Source organism: Microtus oregoni, unplaced genomic scaffold, assembly GCF_018167655.1.
Source record: "Microtus oregoni isolate MIOR12 unplaced genomic scaffold, Mior012 000038F_ref0000394, whole genome shotgun sequence".
NCBI lineage: Eukaryota > Metazoa > Chordata > Mammalia > Rodentia > Cricetidae > Microtus > Microtus oregoni.
In genome coordinates this window covers 23,195,501-23,210,918 of record NW_024543097.1, presented here as the reverse complement: position 1 = coordinate 23,210,918, position 15,418 = coordinate 23,195,501, and the positions used below count along the sequence as shown (strand labels likewise).

Here is a 15,418-nt window from a genome sequence, read left to right as displayed (position 1 = left end):
GCCAGACCCCCATTCACCACTTTAGTAGAGTCAGGGAGAAGAGGATGGAGAGGAAGGGCATAGAGTCGGGGGGGGGGGGAGGATGGAGGGGAGGACAGAGCCAGGGGAAAGGATCAAGGATGCCATTCATAGAAGCAGACACCTGTTGGAACCCACATTACTAGAAATTCTAAGGGGGCCTGTTAAGTGGACACTTTAAAAGCAGCCCCTATGGTGAGCACCATCTTGTGCTGCATGTGACTAGTGGATGCCCGGTGACAGCAAATCGCCTGGCACCCATATCTCAGCTCTGCAAGGAAGTTACATGACCACTTTCCAGGTAGTGGCCATGCATAGAGACATCACCACAGGTGAAGAGCCAAGATGGTTCCCTGCTCTATCCTCCCTTTCCACCCCTCAACACACACACACACACACACACACACACACACACACACACACACACACTCAGTCCGGGCTGTAAATTCCAGGAAAACAGCAAGAAAGAGCTTTCAAAGGAGATGGCGATTCTCTCCCCCACCCACTCCCCAGGCCTACATCTTTGTCCTGGGAGGCAGTAGAAGGCCCCTCCCTCGCCACCCCATCCCAACATGGCACCCAACCTACTCAAGATCATGATGTCATTGCAGTCCTTTTTATGGAAGTCGGCCCAGGCCTTGGTCTTGCAGTACTTGCTGCAGGTCAGGATCCCATAGCAGCGGGGACAGGGTGTGAGGCGGACCCCAATGGAGCGACCACACTGGTAGCAAAACTTGTAAAAGGCAAGGCTGTGACAGAATCCCAAGGTCAGGTTTGTGTCCACACCTAAGCTCCTAAGGTCTACAGTCATGGCCACACATCCCACCGGGCAGAGCAGCTACCACATATGAACAGAAGCCCTGATGTCCCCACCCACAATGGTCTCCACAGGGTTATTCTCAACAGTTAATAAATACACACGGAGCCTTTGGGCCCACCACAGGTTCTGCCATAAAGGCTGCTCAGGCGAAGTCGGCACATCCAACATGACGGCTGGATGGCAGCTTACCAGCACAGAGAAACGGGTCATGAGTAGCATGGCTGCAATGAGTCAGCTACACGAGGGCAGACCTCAGAGCTCATGTGTGGGGTAAGACTCAACTCTAACCTCCGTTTCCAGAGGAGATGCTCCCCACCGCCCTCTCTATCCCTGCCCTGTCCCTCCGGATTGATGGTGCGGATGTTCCCACGAATATGTATGGGCCCTCCCCAGAAGGCACACAGCCCAGAGTCTGTCTGTCACAGAAACACCCTGCAAGAGGATGATAGGACTTCCCGGAAAAACAGTGGTTGAGCTGGGTTGTGCTCTACCAATGGAGGTGGCCACCCTCCACCCCCCTGAGGGGGTGTCCCATCCCCAGACAACCCAATTCACTAAGTGTGCCCTGAGACCCCATCTGTTAGCCTCATTCCAGCCGGAGCCTGTGCCTCCATGCCGGGCTGCCTGGCCAAGGTGCTGCTGCTCAGGACAGAGAGACAAGGTGGCCCCCAGGGACCCACTCACTGCTGCTTTTCTGTGGCTGAGGACTTAGGCATGCTGGAGCTTCTCTTCTTCATCCGGTGGCTGGAGGATAGCTCCGCTGTGGAGAGAGCTGAGTTAGCACCCCGTGGGCAGGGGAGCGCGGCAGCTGGGGGAGGGGTCCTCATCCGCGGCCATCACCTGTGCCTCAAAGGGCTTACCTATCTGCAGCCCCTGCCTAGGTCCTACTGTTGCTTCCACTTCCATTCAAGATCTGCCTTGCTACACCACTAAAGGCTACCAGGCAGCCTTGCCCAGTGCGCAGACTCTGAAGGAGTCACCCTGATGACCTCCCATCTGTCTCTGAAGTCCTGGTTTTTTTCCCTGCTTGTTCTCGGAGGCCAGTTGTCACTTGCTCAGAAACCTGAATGGGTAGAGTCCACAGTGGTGGCCAAGCTTGTCAGTTTGGTGATTTAAAATCACCTAGGAGACAAACCTCTGAGCAGGTCGGGGAGGGCATTTCCAGACAGGCTCAACCAACATGGCTCGACCAATCCTGAATATAAGGGGTACCATCCCATGGGACGGGGGCCCAGACTAAACAAAAAGGAGACATGAGCCGAGACCAGCGTTCATCTCTCTGCGCTGCTGGACTTGAGGACATAAGGTGACCAGCCACTTCCTGCTTCTGTCAGCACAACTTCCCTCTTGAACTGGAAACCAAAATGAATGTTTTCTCCCTTAAGTGGCATGTGTTGGGTGCTTTGCCATGGTAACGAGGAAAGTAACTAATCCAGAAAACAGTGCCAGGGGCTGAGGCTGTTGTTGTGATGGATCTGGTCCTGTGGAGGAACTGATGTGTGGGAGGAATGTGGAAGAGTCTGGAGCGGAGGGATAGACTAGCCCTAGACTGCTGCAAACGGAGCTCAGCGGGTCTTTCTGGGGGGAGTTTGGAAAACAAGAATGGCTAAAGGAATGAAGAACCACAGGCAGTGGGGGCTCAGCTCGTGAAGTTTCTGAGAAGATCGGGACTCCCTTGAGACTTGGACTGAAGTTTATTCAGGTTATACTCTGGCAAAGAATCCACCTCCATTCGACCCATGTCTTCAGAGTGTGGGGGAGGCTGAATCCCTAATGTAGAAATTTCTTTAGCAGATGACAGCATGGGACTCGGACTGTGGCGCGGTCACTGTTCATTGTTCTTATTTGGGTCAGCAGTGAGAGAGAGCAGCAAGTTTAGTGAGGAGAACAGAGCTAGCATGAGAGAGATGATGTAAGGTGCAGTAGAACCTAAGGTGGGGCTAGCCAAAGCTTTTGGGAGTCCATATAGTTCGAGAAAATCTCCAGATGTGCAGAAATGGGGCTGTAGGCTTTGGTGTTTGCCTTGTTGAGATTTGGTCTTGCTTTACGCCAATCTTCTCTTGCTGTCTGCCTTGGTTACTTTTATATTGCTGTGATCGGACACTGTGGCCAGGAGAAACTACAGAAGAATTTATTTGGGACTCAGTTTCAGAGAGCTAGAGTCCTGTGACCATCATGGCAGAGAGCATAGCATCAGGCAGGCGGGCGCGGCTGCTGAAGCAGTCGCTGAGAGCTTACATCTCGGTCCACAAACCTGAGACGGAGCTAACTGGGAACGGCAGGGACTTTTGAAAATGGCAAAGCCTGCCCCAGTGCCACATCTCCTCCAACCAGGCCACACCCCCTAATCCTTCCCAAGTGATTTCACCAACTGAGGGCCGAACATTCAAACTCATGAGCCTACAGGGGCCACTGTCCTCCACATCACCACACTCTTTGGTCCTCTCTTTTAGAATGGGGAGGTTCACCCCATGCACTACAAGATGAGATTGAGGCTCTAGGAAAGCCAGTAGAACACTATTATTTCAAGGTGGTGTGTGGACTGGAGAGAGGGCTCAACAGGCGGACAGCGCTTTCCACCATACCTGACCACCGGAGTTCAATCTCTGCTACCCACGTGACAAAAGGAGAGGACTGATTCTTGATGCTTACATGTTGTCTTGGCCACCACGTGTGTGTCAAAGCACACATTCACCAGCCACACACACACACACACACACACACACACAAAACCTAAAGGAAATAAAAGTAAAACTAAGGGTGATGTGTTTAGAAGCCAAGTTGACAATGACTGGACTAGCGATCCTTCCTCTTGACAGGCAAGCAGCAGAATTTAGAATTTCCAGAGATAGCAGTCAGGTTTAGCTGACACAGGAAGGCCACCCTTGATGCCGGCGGGGTCCAGCCCCTATGCTGTGGGCCGTGAATGAGTAAAGAGGAGAAAGCAACTTGGAACAGCAGCATTAACCTCTCTCTACTTCCTGACTGCAGGTGCCACATGAATAGCTGCTTCCCAGCTCCTGTCGCCATGCCTTCCCACCATGATGGATTATAGTCCCTTTTTAAACTATGAGTCAAATTAATTTCTTCCTCCTTGAAGTAGCTCTCTTCAGGGTTTCATCACAGCAATGAGGACAGTAACCGATGGATCTCTTCTCCCCTGCTCCCAGTACTACGCTGCTCCTTGGAAGGTGCAGCCTTGGGAATTCCACAGTCGCCACAGGATGATGGTGGCTTGAGCAGGGCTCTTCCCTGACCACACCAGGCTGTTGAATTCTTTGAATCGCTGATTGGTTGTCTCTGGCTTCCAACAGTGCTTCCTCCTGGCAGATCTTGCTCAAAAGACCGACACAGCCAATCAGGGCTGGCTGCAAGGACAGGCCCAGATCGGTGTTGGTTGCTTGCTGTTAAATCTGACATCTGGGCCCTCGCCAGGAGTGTCTGTGGTTCATGCTAGCACATGGGTCAGACTCTTTCTTTGCATGCATCTTGTTGTGTTGTGCTGGGTCCTAATCCCACACCCAGCCCAGGCTTGCAGCTGTTCACTTGTTTGGTGGTTATCTGGGTTGTGAAGTGTCCCCATCCCACAGCATGAACTGCAGCCTCGGGCATGGCCCCAGCCACCCTCTCTGTCTCTGTCCATGCCCACCTAGATATCAGTTCCACCAGTGCTGGGCTGGTTACTCCACTGGTTTCAGAAGTGTTCCTGGAACATAAGTGACCCCTTGGAGTGAGTGAGTCACTTTGTGGCTATTTCAGGGGCAAGTCTCCGAGGCCAGTGCCTGAGCTTGTTCTAAACTCCGGACTGCTCCTCTACCCTCATTTCTCCTGGATCTTTCTAGTGGTAAGCCGTCCTGCAATTCAGCCTGTGGTACCAGTGGACCAACTCCCTGACAGGTGCATCTCACCATCCGGCCTGAACTGGTCCATGCGCTATTGAAAATGAGTCCATTTCTCTGTCAAAGCTTACTGCTTTACAGCACGGTGCCAAGGCTCTGGAAACAGTGGGGGATGGCAAACCTCTCCGTAGGTGATATCCCTACTTCGGGATCTACTCAGTGAGGGAAAGGAGAGGATGTCTGGTCAGGTCTTCTCAGCCAGCTTCCCTCAGCCAGTCCCCCACCTAGGAGTGGTTGTGAGAGATCAGAGGCCCAGAATTCTCAGTGATACATAGCAAAGGCACAGCCTGTGCCCCCACAGTAGAGTCTGCATACAAATACAGGCATCACCTTCCACACCAGCCCGAACTCCTCATTCTTCATCTGTGTCCACATGGGACAGCTGTTTGCGTCAGTACAAGTTAGTACCGTGGGCAGGGACAAGGGTACAGGAATAGTTGGAGGCTGTGTATGTGTGTGTGTACGTGGACAATAATTAGGTTCTGGCCACAAATGTGCTAGCAGGTTTATGGGTGGGACTGTAAGTATTGTGTGTGTGTGGGGGGGGGGGGAGCTAGTTGTGTGTATATAAGGGAGGGCGGTAGTTCAGTGTGTAAGTTTTGGTGTGTAGATGGTTGTGTGTAAGCGTGGGTGTGTAGATGGCTGCGTGTAAGCGTGGGTGTGTAGCTGAGACCTATTTGTGGAGAACAGGGATAGATGGATGTGAGCATGGGAGATAGGGAGGATGAGTGGGTGTAGGGGGTGTTCAGGATATTGGGGTGTGAGTGTGCAGGTGGGTAGGTGTGCATGTGTGTGGCAGATATGGTCGTGGGGTAGGGGTGGGCTACTCTGTAGGGGAAAGAGTGGATTATATTTAACTGTGGCCGAAGCTGTAGCCATCAGGAGGGCGTACAGGTTGGTATATGTGCAGAGATAAGTGGACCCGACATGTTTTTGAAGCAGGTATTTGTGTGTATGGATGTAGGGTGTGTGGTGGAGGCAGTGGTCCGTGTGTGGGAGTTTCATGTGGGTGGATAGGTGTGCTTTGGGGACAATGTGAGTGAAAGCATCTGTGGGCATGAAGATTATGTGCACGGTGGGTAATCGGGTGTTGGGGACGAGTAGCGGACGTGTAGCCATGCGTGAGAAGGTTGGAACAGGGCAGGCTGCAGTTTGACGTGACTGAGAGTGAAACCATCAGGGACATCGTCAGCGGGGGAGGTGTGGAAAGGATGTGGGTGAGCGGATAGAGGCCTGAAGAATGAGGGCGCTGGGGGCAAGAGCAGAGCTAGGCCGTGCACCCTGACGAGCCTCACCTACCCCGTTTGCTCAGGTACAGCGCCTTCATGTCCATCTGATTCTCTTTGCCAAGGACGGCACGCCGCAACTGCAAGCCCATATATTCTAGCAGCCTTTTCCGGGCCATTAATATCTCCCGCTCTGCTGGCATCAGAGCATGGAAGGGACAGTGGGCGATCTTCCGGTCCTACGACAGAGCACAGGGTCACTATGGGTCCTTGGGGCTGTCACTTGCCAGCCAAGAACACTCAAGGCTCACCAAGAACTGCAGGCCACCTCCAGCCCAGACTGCAGGGTAACTGAGTGAGCAGGCCACCTCTCCATCCCTGGTTAATGTGACCGAGGACACAGAGGACACTTGCTCGACACAGAGGGCCACTTGCCCACAAGTGCCCAAAGCACCTGTTTATCATCATGAGGTCGTCTTCCCCGGAAGACCAGCCTTGGCTGTGGACTCCTAGATTTGCCCAAGAGAAGCCAAGTCTCAGAGGGGTCGTGCTCAGGAAACGAAGCCACACCTGGTAGAATTTGAAGTAGCCATAGTCCACAGCTGTCCCCACTGCCATCTTGTCACCTTGAACAAGTATCACAGGTTTCAGAATATCTGCCCCGTAGCTAATCAGCCGGTCAATCTGGAAAACGCAGAATCTGTTAAGTACACAGGGCTACTGGAAGGGTGACAGAAGCCACGTGCAACACTGGACTGTGCAGGGCAGTTCCACGCGTGACCACGTCATGATGGGCATGGCTCTCAGGTCCTGTGAACACTACTCACTGAACAGCGGAAAGACAGCCAAAGGGCACCGCCCAGCCAGAGAGCACAGCTGCCCAGAAGGATCGTTGTCCCCTGCTTTCTACAGGGTAGCCATGCCCCGTGTGTGAGGAAGTCGGAGACAAATGCGACAGACAAGATTGACCTAGCCTCATCCTAAGATGCCACTCCCTGGAAGAGAGCCCTCCCTGACTGCATCCATGGTCACAGTGACATCGTGAATGGATAGACAGAATGTGGCAAGGACATACAGTGGAGCATCAATCAGCCTTCAAAAGCTGTGTCCAGCTTACATGAGTCAGAAGCGCCCTCTGTCAGCACACGGGAGGGGGGGACAACACCTCCACATCACCTGTTTCTGAACCACGCCTTAGCCTGTGCATGTTATTATGTGCAGTTCAATGCATGACTTGAGAGTTGTCAGAGTTCACAACCAAGACTGGAATACAATAAAAGAAACGGTGATGGCTGCAGTTGGCTGACCAGTGGAATCAGGAGGATGTGGATTAGGTGTGGACTAGGTGTGGCTGTTATTCAATAAACCCCAGCTGGGTGTGGTGGTGGACAGCTGTAATTCCAGCCCTTAGGAGGCTGAGACAAAAGATTACAGATTTGAAACTGGGAGAGGCTACAGAACAAGGACCCCCCCCCCACACACACACACACACCAAAAAACACCTAAATAAATACATTCAGGCATTCTGGAAAGATACAAATGTCTACACTTTCTTAGCATATTTCATTCACACAGGTCACAAAGCCTGGGTTCCAAGAAGCCCACAATGCAGAAGCGGACCTGCCAGGTCCAGACACTGTCAACAGATTAACACCATCTCATTTCCCAAGCACCGTTGGAGGCAGGTGCTGGCTGCAGGATGCTGGGTCCTTTAGTCTATTTTAACCAAGATGTGATCTTAAGATGACGCAGACTATCCCACCCTGACCCCAGGCAGTACTCACCATCCCCCCTACCTCGTCCCCTGCATCCTCCCCTGCTTCCCCTCACCAGGGCAATCTTGCTCTCGGTACTCCTCTGTTGCTCGTAGGCCAGGTCACATACAACACATAGGGCAGTGCCCAAGCCTTTGGTCAGAGGCAAGTTGGGGTCAGCTCCATGGGACAGGAGCTCCTTCACAACCTGGACACACAGACAGACTCCTCAGCAACCATAACCCTGGGTACGATCCACAGGTCCCACCCACAGGGAACATAATGGGTGGGAAGGATCATGGTGAAGCTCCTTAGGGAGGAGTTGCAGTTCTACCCAGGGCCTGGTTATGAATGACACTCTCTTGGTGCTGCTCCAAGGCAGCTGCTCTGATGGGTCCTGCTCATGTCTCACTTTCTAGCCCAGGAAAGAGCGTGGCTCTCGGGCAGGTACGTACCACTGGCCAGGAGCGCCATCCTGTCCGGGCCCTTTGCCTGTTCCTCCCCATCTCTCCTTTTTCTTCCACGATACTCATCTAAAACTGTGCTGCATGCTGGTGTAGGGCCTGATTCCCCCAGCTCTGATGTGTGTCAGGGAATCCTCAAAGCAGAGGCTCTATTCAAAACCTACTGCTCATAGTGGTTCCTTCCTTCCCATTGAAGGTGCTCAGTAAGCAAAAGTTAAATGAAAGGAAGGATGGGCGAGAGGTTGTGTAGGCGGGGGGAGGGTGGATGAACGAGTAGGTGGATAGGTAGAGGGACATCTGGGTAGGTAAGGGAAAGGCTGAGTAGCTATGTGGTTAGATTGGCAGGTAGGTGGCTGGATGGGTTAGTAAGTCGGAGATTGGGTAGATGAACCAACCAGTAGACGGAAAAGTGGAAAATGACACAGCAAACCCAGTGGCTGATTGGAGGAAAGGGGTCAATGGTGACAGGAAAAGCACAATTGCCTGGTGCACATGTACACAGGAGCTGGGCACATGAACACCACATACACAAGACAGGCACTGGGTGGACAGGTGTGCAGGAGTCAGGCCCGTGGGTGCCGAGAGGCTCACCAGGTCATTCCCGCTGGCAATGGACAGGGAGAGCGGGGAGTGGCCACTCCACAGCAGGTTTGGATTCGCTCTGTGTGAGAGAAGGAGCCGGACTATGTCCCTGGCACACTGTGGGAAGAAAGGCAGAAGCACCTGAAATCAGAGACTCCCCTACACACCATCAATAACACTATCGCCACCTTTAAAGTCAAGCCGGTCACTCAACTGCTGGCTCCTTGCACCAGCACCACCTAAGCAAAAACTCTGAACAGGGACATGGGGCAGGGGAGATGGAGGATGCTCAGACAGACTCCAAGCATTCATTTACAGGAAGGAAAGAGGAAAGGCACTGGGATGATGGAGGGGCACTGGGCTCACGTGGGAGCCTCTCCCCAGTACTGTCGGTTACACAGTGGTCCCTCTATTTCCCCTACCGCAGGGGCTTCTCTCTAGCTGTTCTATACACTTTGCTGACGCTCTACCCTCATAATGTGACAAACCCTAGGAGCTGGAGACCAGTCTCCTTCCCCAGCCTGTTTCCCTGACGCCTTAGTGACTGGCCAATGACATGCCAGAAATCTGTGGAGGGGCTCTTGGGAAAGCTTCTCCATCTTCACCAGATAAGGGAGGTGCAATAGCTTGACTACCGCAGCTTCGAATCCCTCAACTATGGACTCTGAACTCCTCGCCCACGCCACTGACGTCTCCACTACCTAATGATAGTGCCACGTTAGTGCCTCCTACTTTCCCAGGGCTTTTCATTCTGAAATACACACGAGGGGAAAACTGTTTGTTCAGGCCGATGCCTCACACTGGCCGGAGCCGGGGTCAGCCTGCCTTCTTGGAATCTCCCTGCCCCTGTTCCCAGAGTTCACAGCTGCCCTCTGGGGTTCTAGAGAGAATGTGCACACACTAATACCCACATGTGTAGATACATGAACATACACACACCAACTTAGAGGTGAAAGCTTATAGACACATACATGCCACGTTTGAACACAGCTCTTGCCTGGCCTAACATCCCTCACACAGCACCCCTTGGGGCTCAGGGCTCAGTCCCTTCCTTGCCCCGACCATCACACTCCACACTCTGAGAAGCCGGCCAACCCCACGGCAGGGCTCCATGGCTGCTCACCTTCTTGTTGTCCTCCCGCTCACAGGCCACGTGCAGAGCCGTGCGCCCACCCTCCTCCGGGACTAAGGAGTGCACAGTGTAGTAGCTACTGGGTGGGCCTGGCTCATTGTTGAGCTTCAGGCTTGAGGTCAGGAGGTCATTCTGCGGTAAACACAAGGCTTGAGAGAGATCCTATGTGTCCAGGAGTGCCTGCTGGCAGACTGCAGGTGTGGAGTATCTTCCCACAGAGCCCTCCGCACACCCCCTCCGAATCCTCCCAGAGCCACGTGACTCCCACAGCACTCAGAACACCCTCTGGAGGGTTGGACTCACAGGCATGCACCACCAAGCCTGTTTTTGTTGTGGTGGTGGTGGTAATGGTGTCTTTGTTTCGTTGCTATGTGATACCGAGGAAACTGGGCTACCAATTGAGCTCCAGCCCCAGACTCCCCGCCCCCACTTGCTGAGACAGGGTCTCTCCCTATGAATTTACTATGTAGATTAGACTGTGCTGGAACTCACAAAGATCTGCCCACCTCTGCCTTTTGAGTACTGGGAATTAGAGGCATGTGCCACCATGCCTGGCGACATCGCCAGCCCTTTAGTCAATTATTTTTGCCCGGAGTCTCCCAAGCTTGTCAAACTTGCTTCCTCCCATGTCCACTGTTGGGTGCTGACTCATTTGGCCTGCCCACAGTAGGAGGGGCTGTGGTCAGGAGCACAGCCATCAGAGCACGCATGCGGGTCTCTTTGTCAGCAGGCAAAGCTGCAGATCCAAACAGAACCACACCTTGCCAGCTTTGTAGATGTCGTCCTGGTCAGCCGCCTTGGCATCCACGTCAGTGACGGCGTGAAGCAGCAGCTCCGTGATCTTGACGCCCTCCTCTCCAGGAAGCGAGGCTGCGATGTGGAGCGGGGTCAGAGACTGCAGCTGCGGAGGAAGGGTGAAACCCAGTCTGCAGCCAGGCAGGTGAGGCCCTGGTTTGGGGTTTGTCAGGGTCCTTGCCGCCTGAGCAGAGGAGAGGATGCATACCTTTCTGCAACCGTTTCAAGTTTCCACAACACCGTCTCCTCACCAGGCCCCTGGGCGCAGGACACGGAGGCCCAGGAGGGCGGATATCAACAAATGCCCACGGACAGTGGATAAGCTGGATGCTCTCCACATGCCATGTGAGTCACAAGCATCCAGGGTTACAGCTCTGAATGCTTGAAAATCAACTGGCTTGAACCCAGATGGTTTTAGGCCATCTGTCTGACACTATCTTCTAAGAGTGCCACCTCCGTGTCCCTGCCAGGATCTGGTTCAGACAACACCATCCGACAGCCTTCTGACTCTCCCCATGGTGTCCCTCTCTCTACTGGCTGAAGTTGGTCCCTGGTGGATGGTCTCTGACCTCCAACGGCTAATGGCCATGGAGGGTGGGGACCCTGCTCTCAGATTGAATGCCAGCAACTGAGAGGACCCAGACAGAGAAGTCAGGAAGACATGTTCCGCTTGTCCCCAGTCTAGTTCCCCTCAGTGTGATCTCACTCAAATAGGAAGGTGTCCCTGAATAAAAGTGCCTGGAGGGCTGGAGAGATGGCTCAGTTAATGGTTAAGAACATTGCTTCGTCTTCCAAAGGTCCTGAGTTCAATTCCCAGCAACCACGTGGTGGCTCACAACCATCTGTAATGAGGTCTGGTGCCCTCGTCTGGCCTGCAGGCATACACATAGACAGAACATTGTATATATAATAAATAAATAAATAAATAAATAACCACACCCTGAAGGCGGGGTGTGGTTAGCCCAGAAAGCAGAGAGAGTCCACAGTGGGTGGATGTGATGAGGCAGGGGAATATTCAAATGCTGGGAAGCATTAGCTCTATAGGGCACATGACCTATGACTCACTCCTGCAGCTGCTAACTCAGGCATGAAGGCTCCAGACCCATGAGCAGGCAGGTGTTGTAGACTATTAGTTTAAGATGTGATACCTTTATGCCGGGCGGTGGTGGTGCACGTCTTTAATCCCAGCGCTTGGGAGGCAGAGGCAGGCGGATCTCTGTGAGTTCAAGGCCAGCCTGGTCTACAGAGCTCCAGGACAGGCTCCAAAGTTATAGGGAAACCCTGTGGTGACCGCCCCCCCTACTCCCACCTTGCAAAAAATAAAGATGTGATACTATGTGATATTTATGCTGTGGACGATTTGCTTAATGATGCAAGGATGTGTTACATCCTTCTCGGTCGCATTTGTTTAACTCTGTGAAGCTGTGTTACTTTACATGCCTAAAACACCTGATTGGTCTAATAAAGAGCTGAATGACTAGTCGCTAGGTAGGAGAGAAAATAGGCAGGGCTGGCACACAGAGAGAATAAATGGGAGGGAAAATCGATAAAAAGAGGAAAAAAAAGAAAGCATGCTGCTCCTTGCTCCCCAGTTAGCAAACAGGGGAGAGCTTGTGGTGAGCCCCAAGATAGCAAAGCGAGGAGGGTGGATAAGCCATGGAACGTCAAACACCCCCAAACAGGAAGACCAGCTACAGAAGGAGCCAGAATCTCTCACAGCAGTGCATAAGTGGGGCACACTTCTCACAAGATGACAGAAGTTCTGTGCTGATGTGTGCAAAGATGAGGTGCCCTTAATCAAATGGTGGAGCCATGGCTCAGGGAACTACCGCGAGAAGACCGGTGCCTCACACACCAGTGTTTACAGGCAGGGTGGATCAGCCCGACTGCTGGCCCCGAGGAGCTGTGGGCTTTTGCGAGTCTGTGGGGTGGGGGGACATCCATCATGCCTCAGAGGCCCCTCTGAACCCTGACACCTACCTGTGGAGGATACTGGATATCAGTCCGGGCCCCGCTCTCCAGCAACAGCCTCACCCCATCCACATCCCCGGCCTTCACGGCGAGAAACAGGGCCTGCATGGGCACCTGGCATAGGTTGGGATCAGCTCCTCTACGCAGCAGCAAGGTGATGGTCAGCCAGCGGTTTTTACGCCTGTAGGTACCAGAGTTACAGTCTCACAGGATGGAGGGGATGTGCAGGGTAGTCGCCACACCTATGACCTGGACAGGATCTTCTTCCACACAAGAGATGCAGGGTGCTGACCACATGGAAATACTGCACCCTGGTATCGAGTCTTCCTTGAAAATACCCAATGTCGGCCCTTCCGAGATCCTGGTCCCCACCCTGGGAGATTCAGAGGCCTAACATCAGACCTCCCTGTGTGGGTCACCTGAGTCGACCTCAGCTGTGGTCACACAGGGCTTCGGTCCAGCACGGGTCACTTAACTTCATGAGAAGGGGACTGGACTCTGCTGGGGTGGGGGCCAGACAGTGAAGCGAACACAAATATACACACATCACACACTGCCCGTGTTGAAAATGTAGCCCCACCATAGTGCCCTTGCAAGGATGCTGTCTTAGTGAGGGTTTCTTCTGATAAAACACTATGCCAAAAAGTATTTTGGACAGCAAAGGGTTTATTTTATCTTACACTTCCAGGTAACAGTCCGTCACTGAGAGAAGTAAGGGCAGGAACTCGAGCAAGGTAGGAACCTGGAGGCAGGAGCTGACACAGAGGCCATGGAGGGGTGCTGTTGACTGGCTTGATCCTCATAACTTGTTCAGACTGTTTTCTTATACAACTCAGGATCACCAGCTCAGGGGTAACACAGCCCACAATGCCGGGGCCCATCAATCAAAAAAAAATGCACCATGGGCTTGTCCCCTATCCAATCTGAAGGGACATTTTCTCAGTTGAGGTCTTCTCTTCCCAAATGACTCTAGCTTCATGTCGGGTTGATATAAAATTAGTCATCCCAGAGTCCCAGACAATAGGACACAGTCTCTAGAAACAGCTCCTGGGGTTGGCACAGGGCTGTGATGGGTATCCACTGAATACATGGCTTACCCTGGCAGCGATCCTCCACCCCCACCCCAGAGCATAAGTGACTTACTCAGCCATGGTCTGTGCCATCTTCCTCACGGTCCCTTTGTCTGAGAGGGAGGGGACGTGCAGCAGGGAACTGTAGGCCTGGGCACTCTTCTCCAGGATGTCCTTCGACACATGGATAGAGTAGTTTCGAAGGCACATGTTAGACTCGAAGTTTGTGTCGATGCTGTAAAGGGTGCTGGCGTCCACATTATCTATTATGTCCTCCGGCTCTTTCTCTAAGTCACTGCTGGCACTCTTCACTGAGGGGGTGTCTCGCTTGTGAACCACACTGCTCTTCCAGCTCAAGGAGTCCCGGGATTGTGCAGTCCCCAGGACCAGGGCATCATCCAAGGTGCTTGAGAGGGGCGGTGATGATTTAAGATCCTCTCCGCCTGGGGTGGACGTGCCCATATCATAGAAATAATCCACGCTTGGCTCTCCAAACAAGGATGAGATTTTGGGGGTGACCAAGGATTTGGGAGGTTCCTATGGCAAGCACCAAAAAAGGTCTCATTAGAGGAAGGAACTGGCCCCAGTGAGAACCTGGATGGTGTGGCGCGGGGCTCCTTCCACAGTCTCCATACCCCTGCGGGGGGTGGGGGGGCAGGGACCACCCTGAGCAGAACCCAGAACTAGAAGTGAGCAGCCGCTGTTCGGGGTTTCACCACCACCTGTGACTCCTGTACATGATCTGCCTAGAATGAGCATTGCTGTGCAAGCCAAGGATGACGGCTGGGAAGATGACTCATTCTCATCCCTCACGCTGAGTCCACACGGGGCTGGGCTGGTACTACGTACTGTATGCTAAGTACAACTCCATAGTGACGGTTCACTTCACTACTCTCTCGCCACTCAGAAGTTCTCATTGTACCCTTGTGTTCCAGGTTAAACTGTGTTTCTGCCCCGTGGTGCTGCTCCCCACCTCTCTCCTTAGGCGCCTGGATTCTCAAAGAGAAGTCCCTAGTTGGGTGACTTCCGCAACCACCAGGGATGTGTAAGACACGCAGATTCCCTGGCTCTTTCCCCTTCCCAGCATGTGGCTGGGGAGTTCTCGGGACCCCAGGCTGCTGTGTATGTGGCTCAGAGGGAGCACACACCCCTTGGTGCACGTGGCATGGCGCAGGATGCCTTTGGGAGTTCCCAGGCTCTCTCCTCTGACCTCTTCCCCGCTAGACTTATCTTTCCATTCACCCTATACGGGCCTGGTTCTCACATGGGGAGGTAAATGGGACGCGCACGACAGATGATGAGGGTGTGGTGGCTGATGGGGGGCTGACCTGGGGCAGGGTCCTCTCGGCAACATTGGGCTGGAAGGATTTGCTGGGGTAGTAGTGGAGGAAGCACATGCTGAGGGTGGTGAGGCCCTCATCCGAGAGCTTGTTTACATCAGCCCCACAATCCAGGAGGAGGTTGACAATGTTGCGGTGAGAATGCACCTAGGGAGCGACAAAGTCAGACTAGTGCATCCGGGAACTGGCCCCCAGCAGGACACGGGGAGGACCACCTGGAATCCATGCTGCCCCTCAGAAGGCAGCACGATAGAAGGGCGTGCAACACTTGGTGAAGGGGCCAGTGTAGGATGGAGAAACGAATGGATCAGACCCGACCTGCTTCCATTTGGCCTTGAATATCACAC

General features: G+C 53.3%; 1 protein-coding gene across 1 annotated transcript in view; it reads right to left on the bottom strand.

Annotated features, from left to right (window-relative positions):
- LOC121433448 (ankyrin repeat and MYND domain-containing protein 1-like) overlaps window positions 1-15,418 on the bottom strand; it is a 32,698-nt gene that overhangs the window by 513 nt on the left and 16,767 nt on the right. The window contains exons 6-16 of the mRNA XM_041631871.1: window positions 15,060-15,218; window positions 13,805-14,268; window positions 12,671-12,842; window positions 10,656-10,796; window positions 9,887-10,027; window positions 8,773-8,880; window positions 7,794-7,925; window positions 6,534-6,647; window positions 6,037-6,202; window positions 1,523-1,598; window positions 607-767 (exon numbers count right to left, since the gene is read on the bottom strand). Coding sequence (XP_041487805.1) covers window positions 607-767; window positions 1,523-1,598; window positions 6,037-6,202; window positions 6,534-6,647; window positions 7,794-7,925; window positions 8,773-8,880; window positions 9,887-10,027; window positions 10,656-10,796; window positions 12,671-12,842; window positions 13,805-14,268; window positions 15,060-15,218 — 1,834 coding nt within the window. The remainder of the gene's footprint in view (window positions 1-606; window positions 768-1,522; window positions 1,599-6,036; window positions 6,203-6,533; window positions 6,648-7,793; window positions 7,926-8,772; window positions 8,881-9,886; window positions 10,028-10,655; window positions 10,797-12,670; window positions 12,843-13,804; window positions 14,269-15,059; window positions 15,219-15,418) is intronic.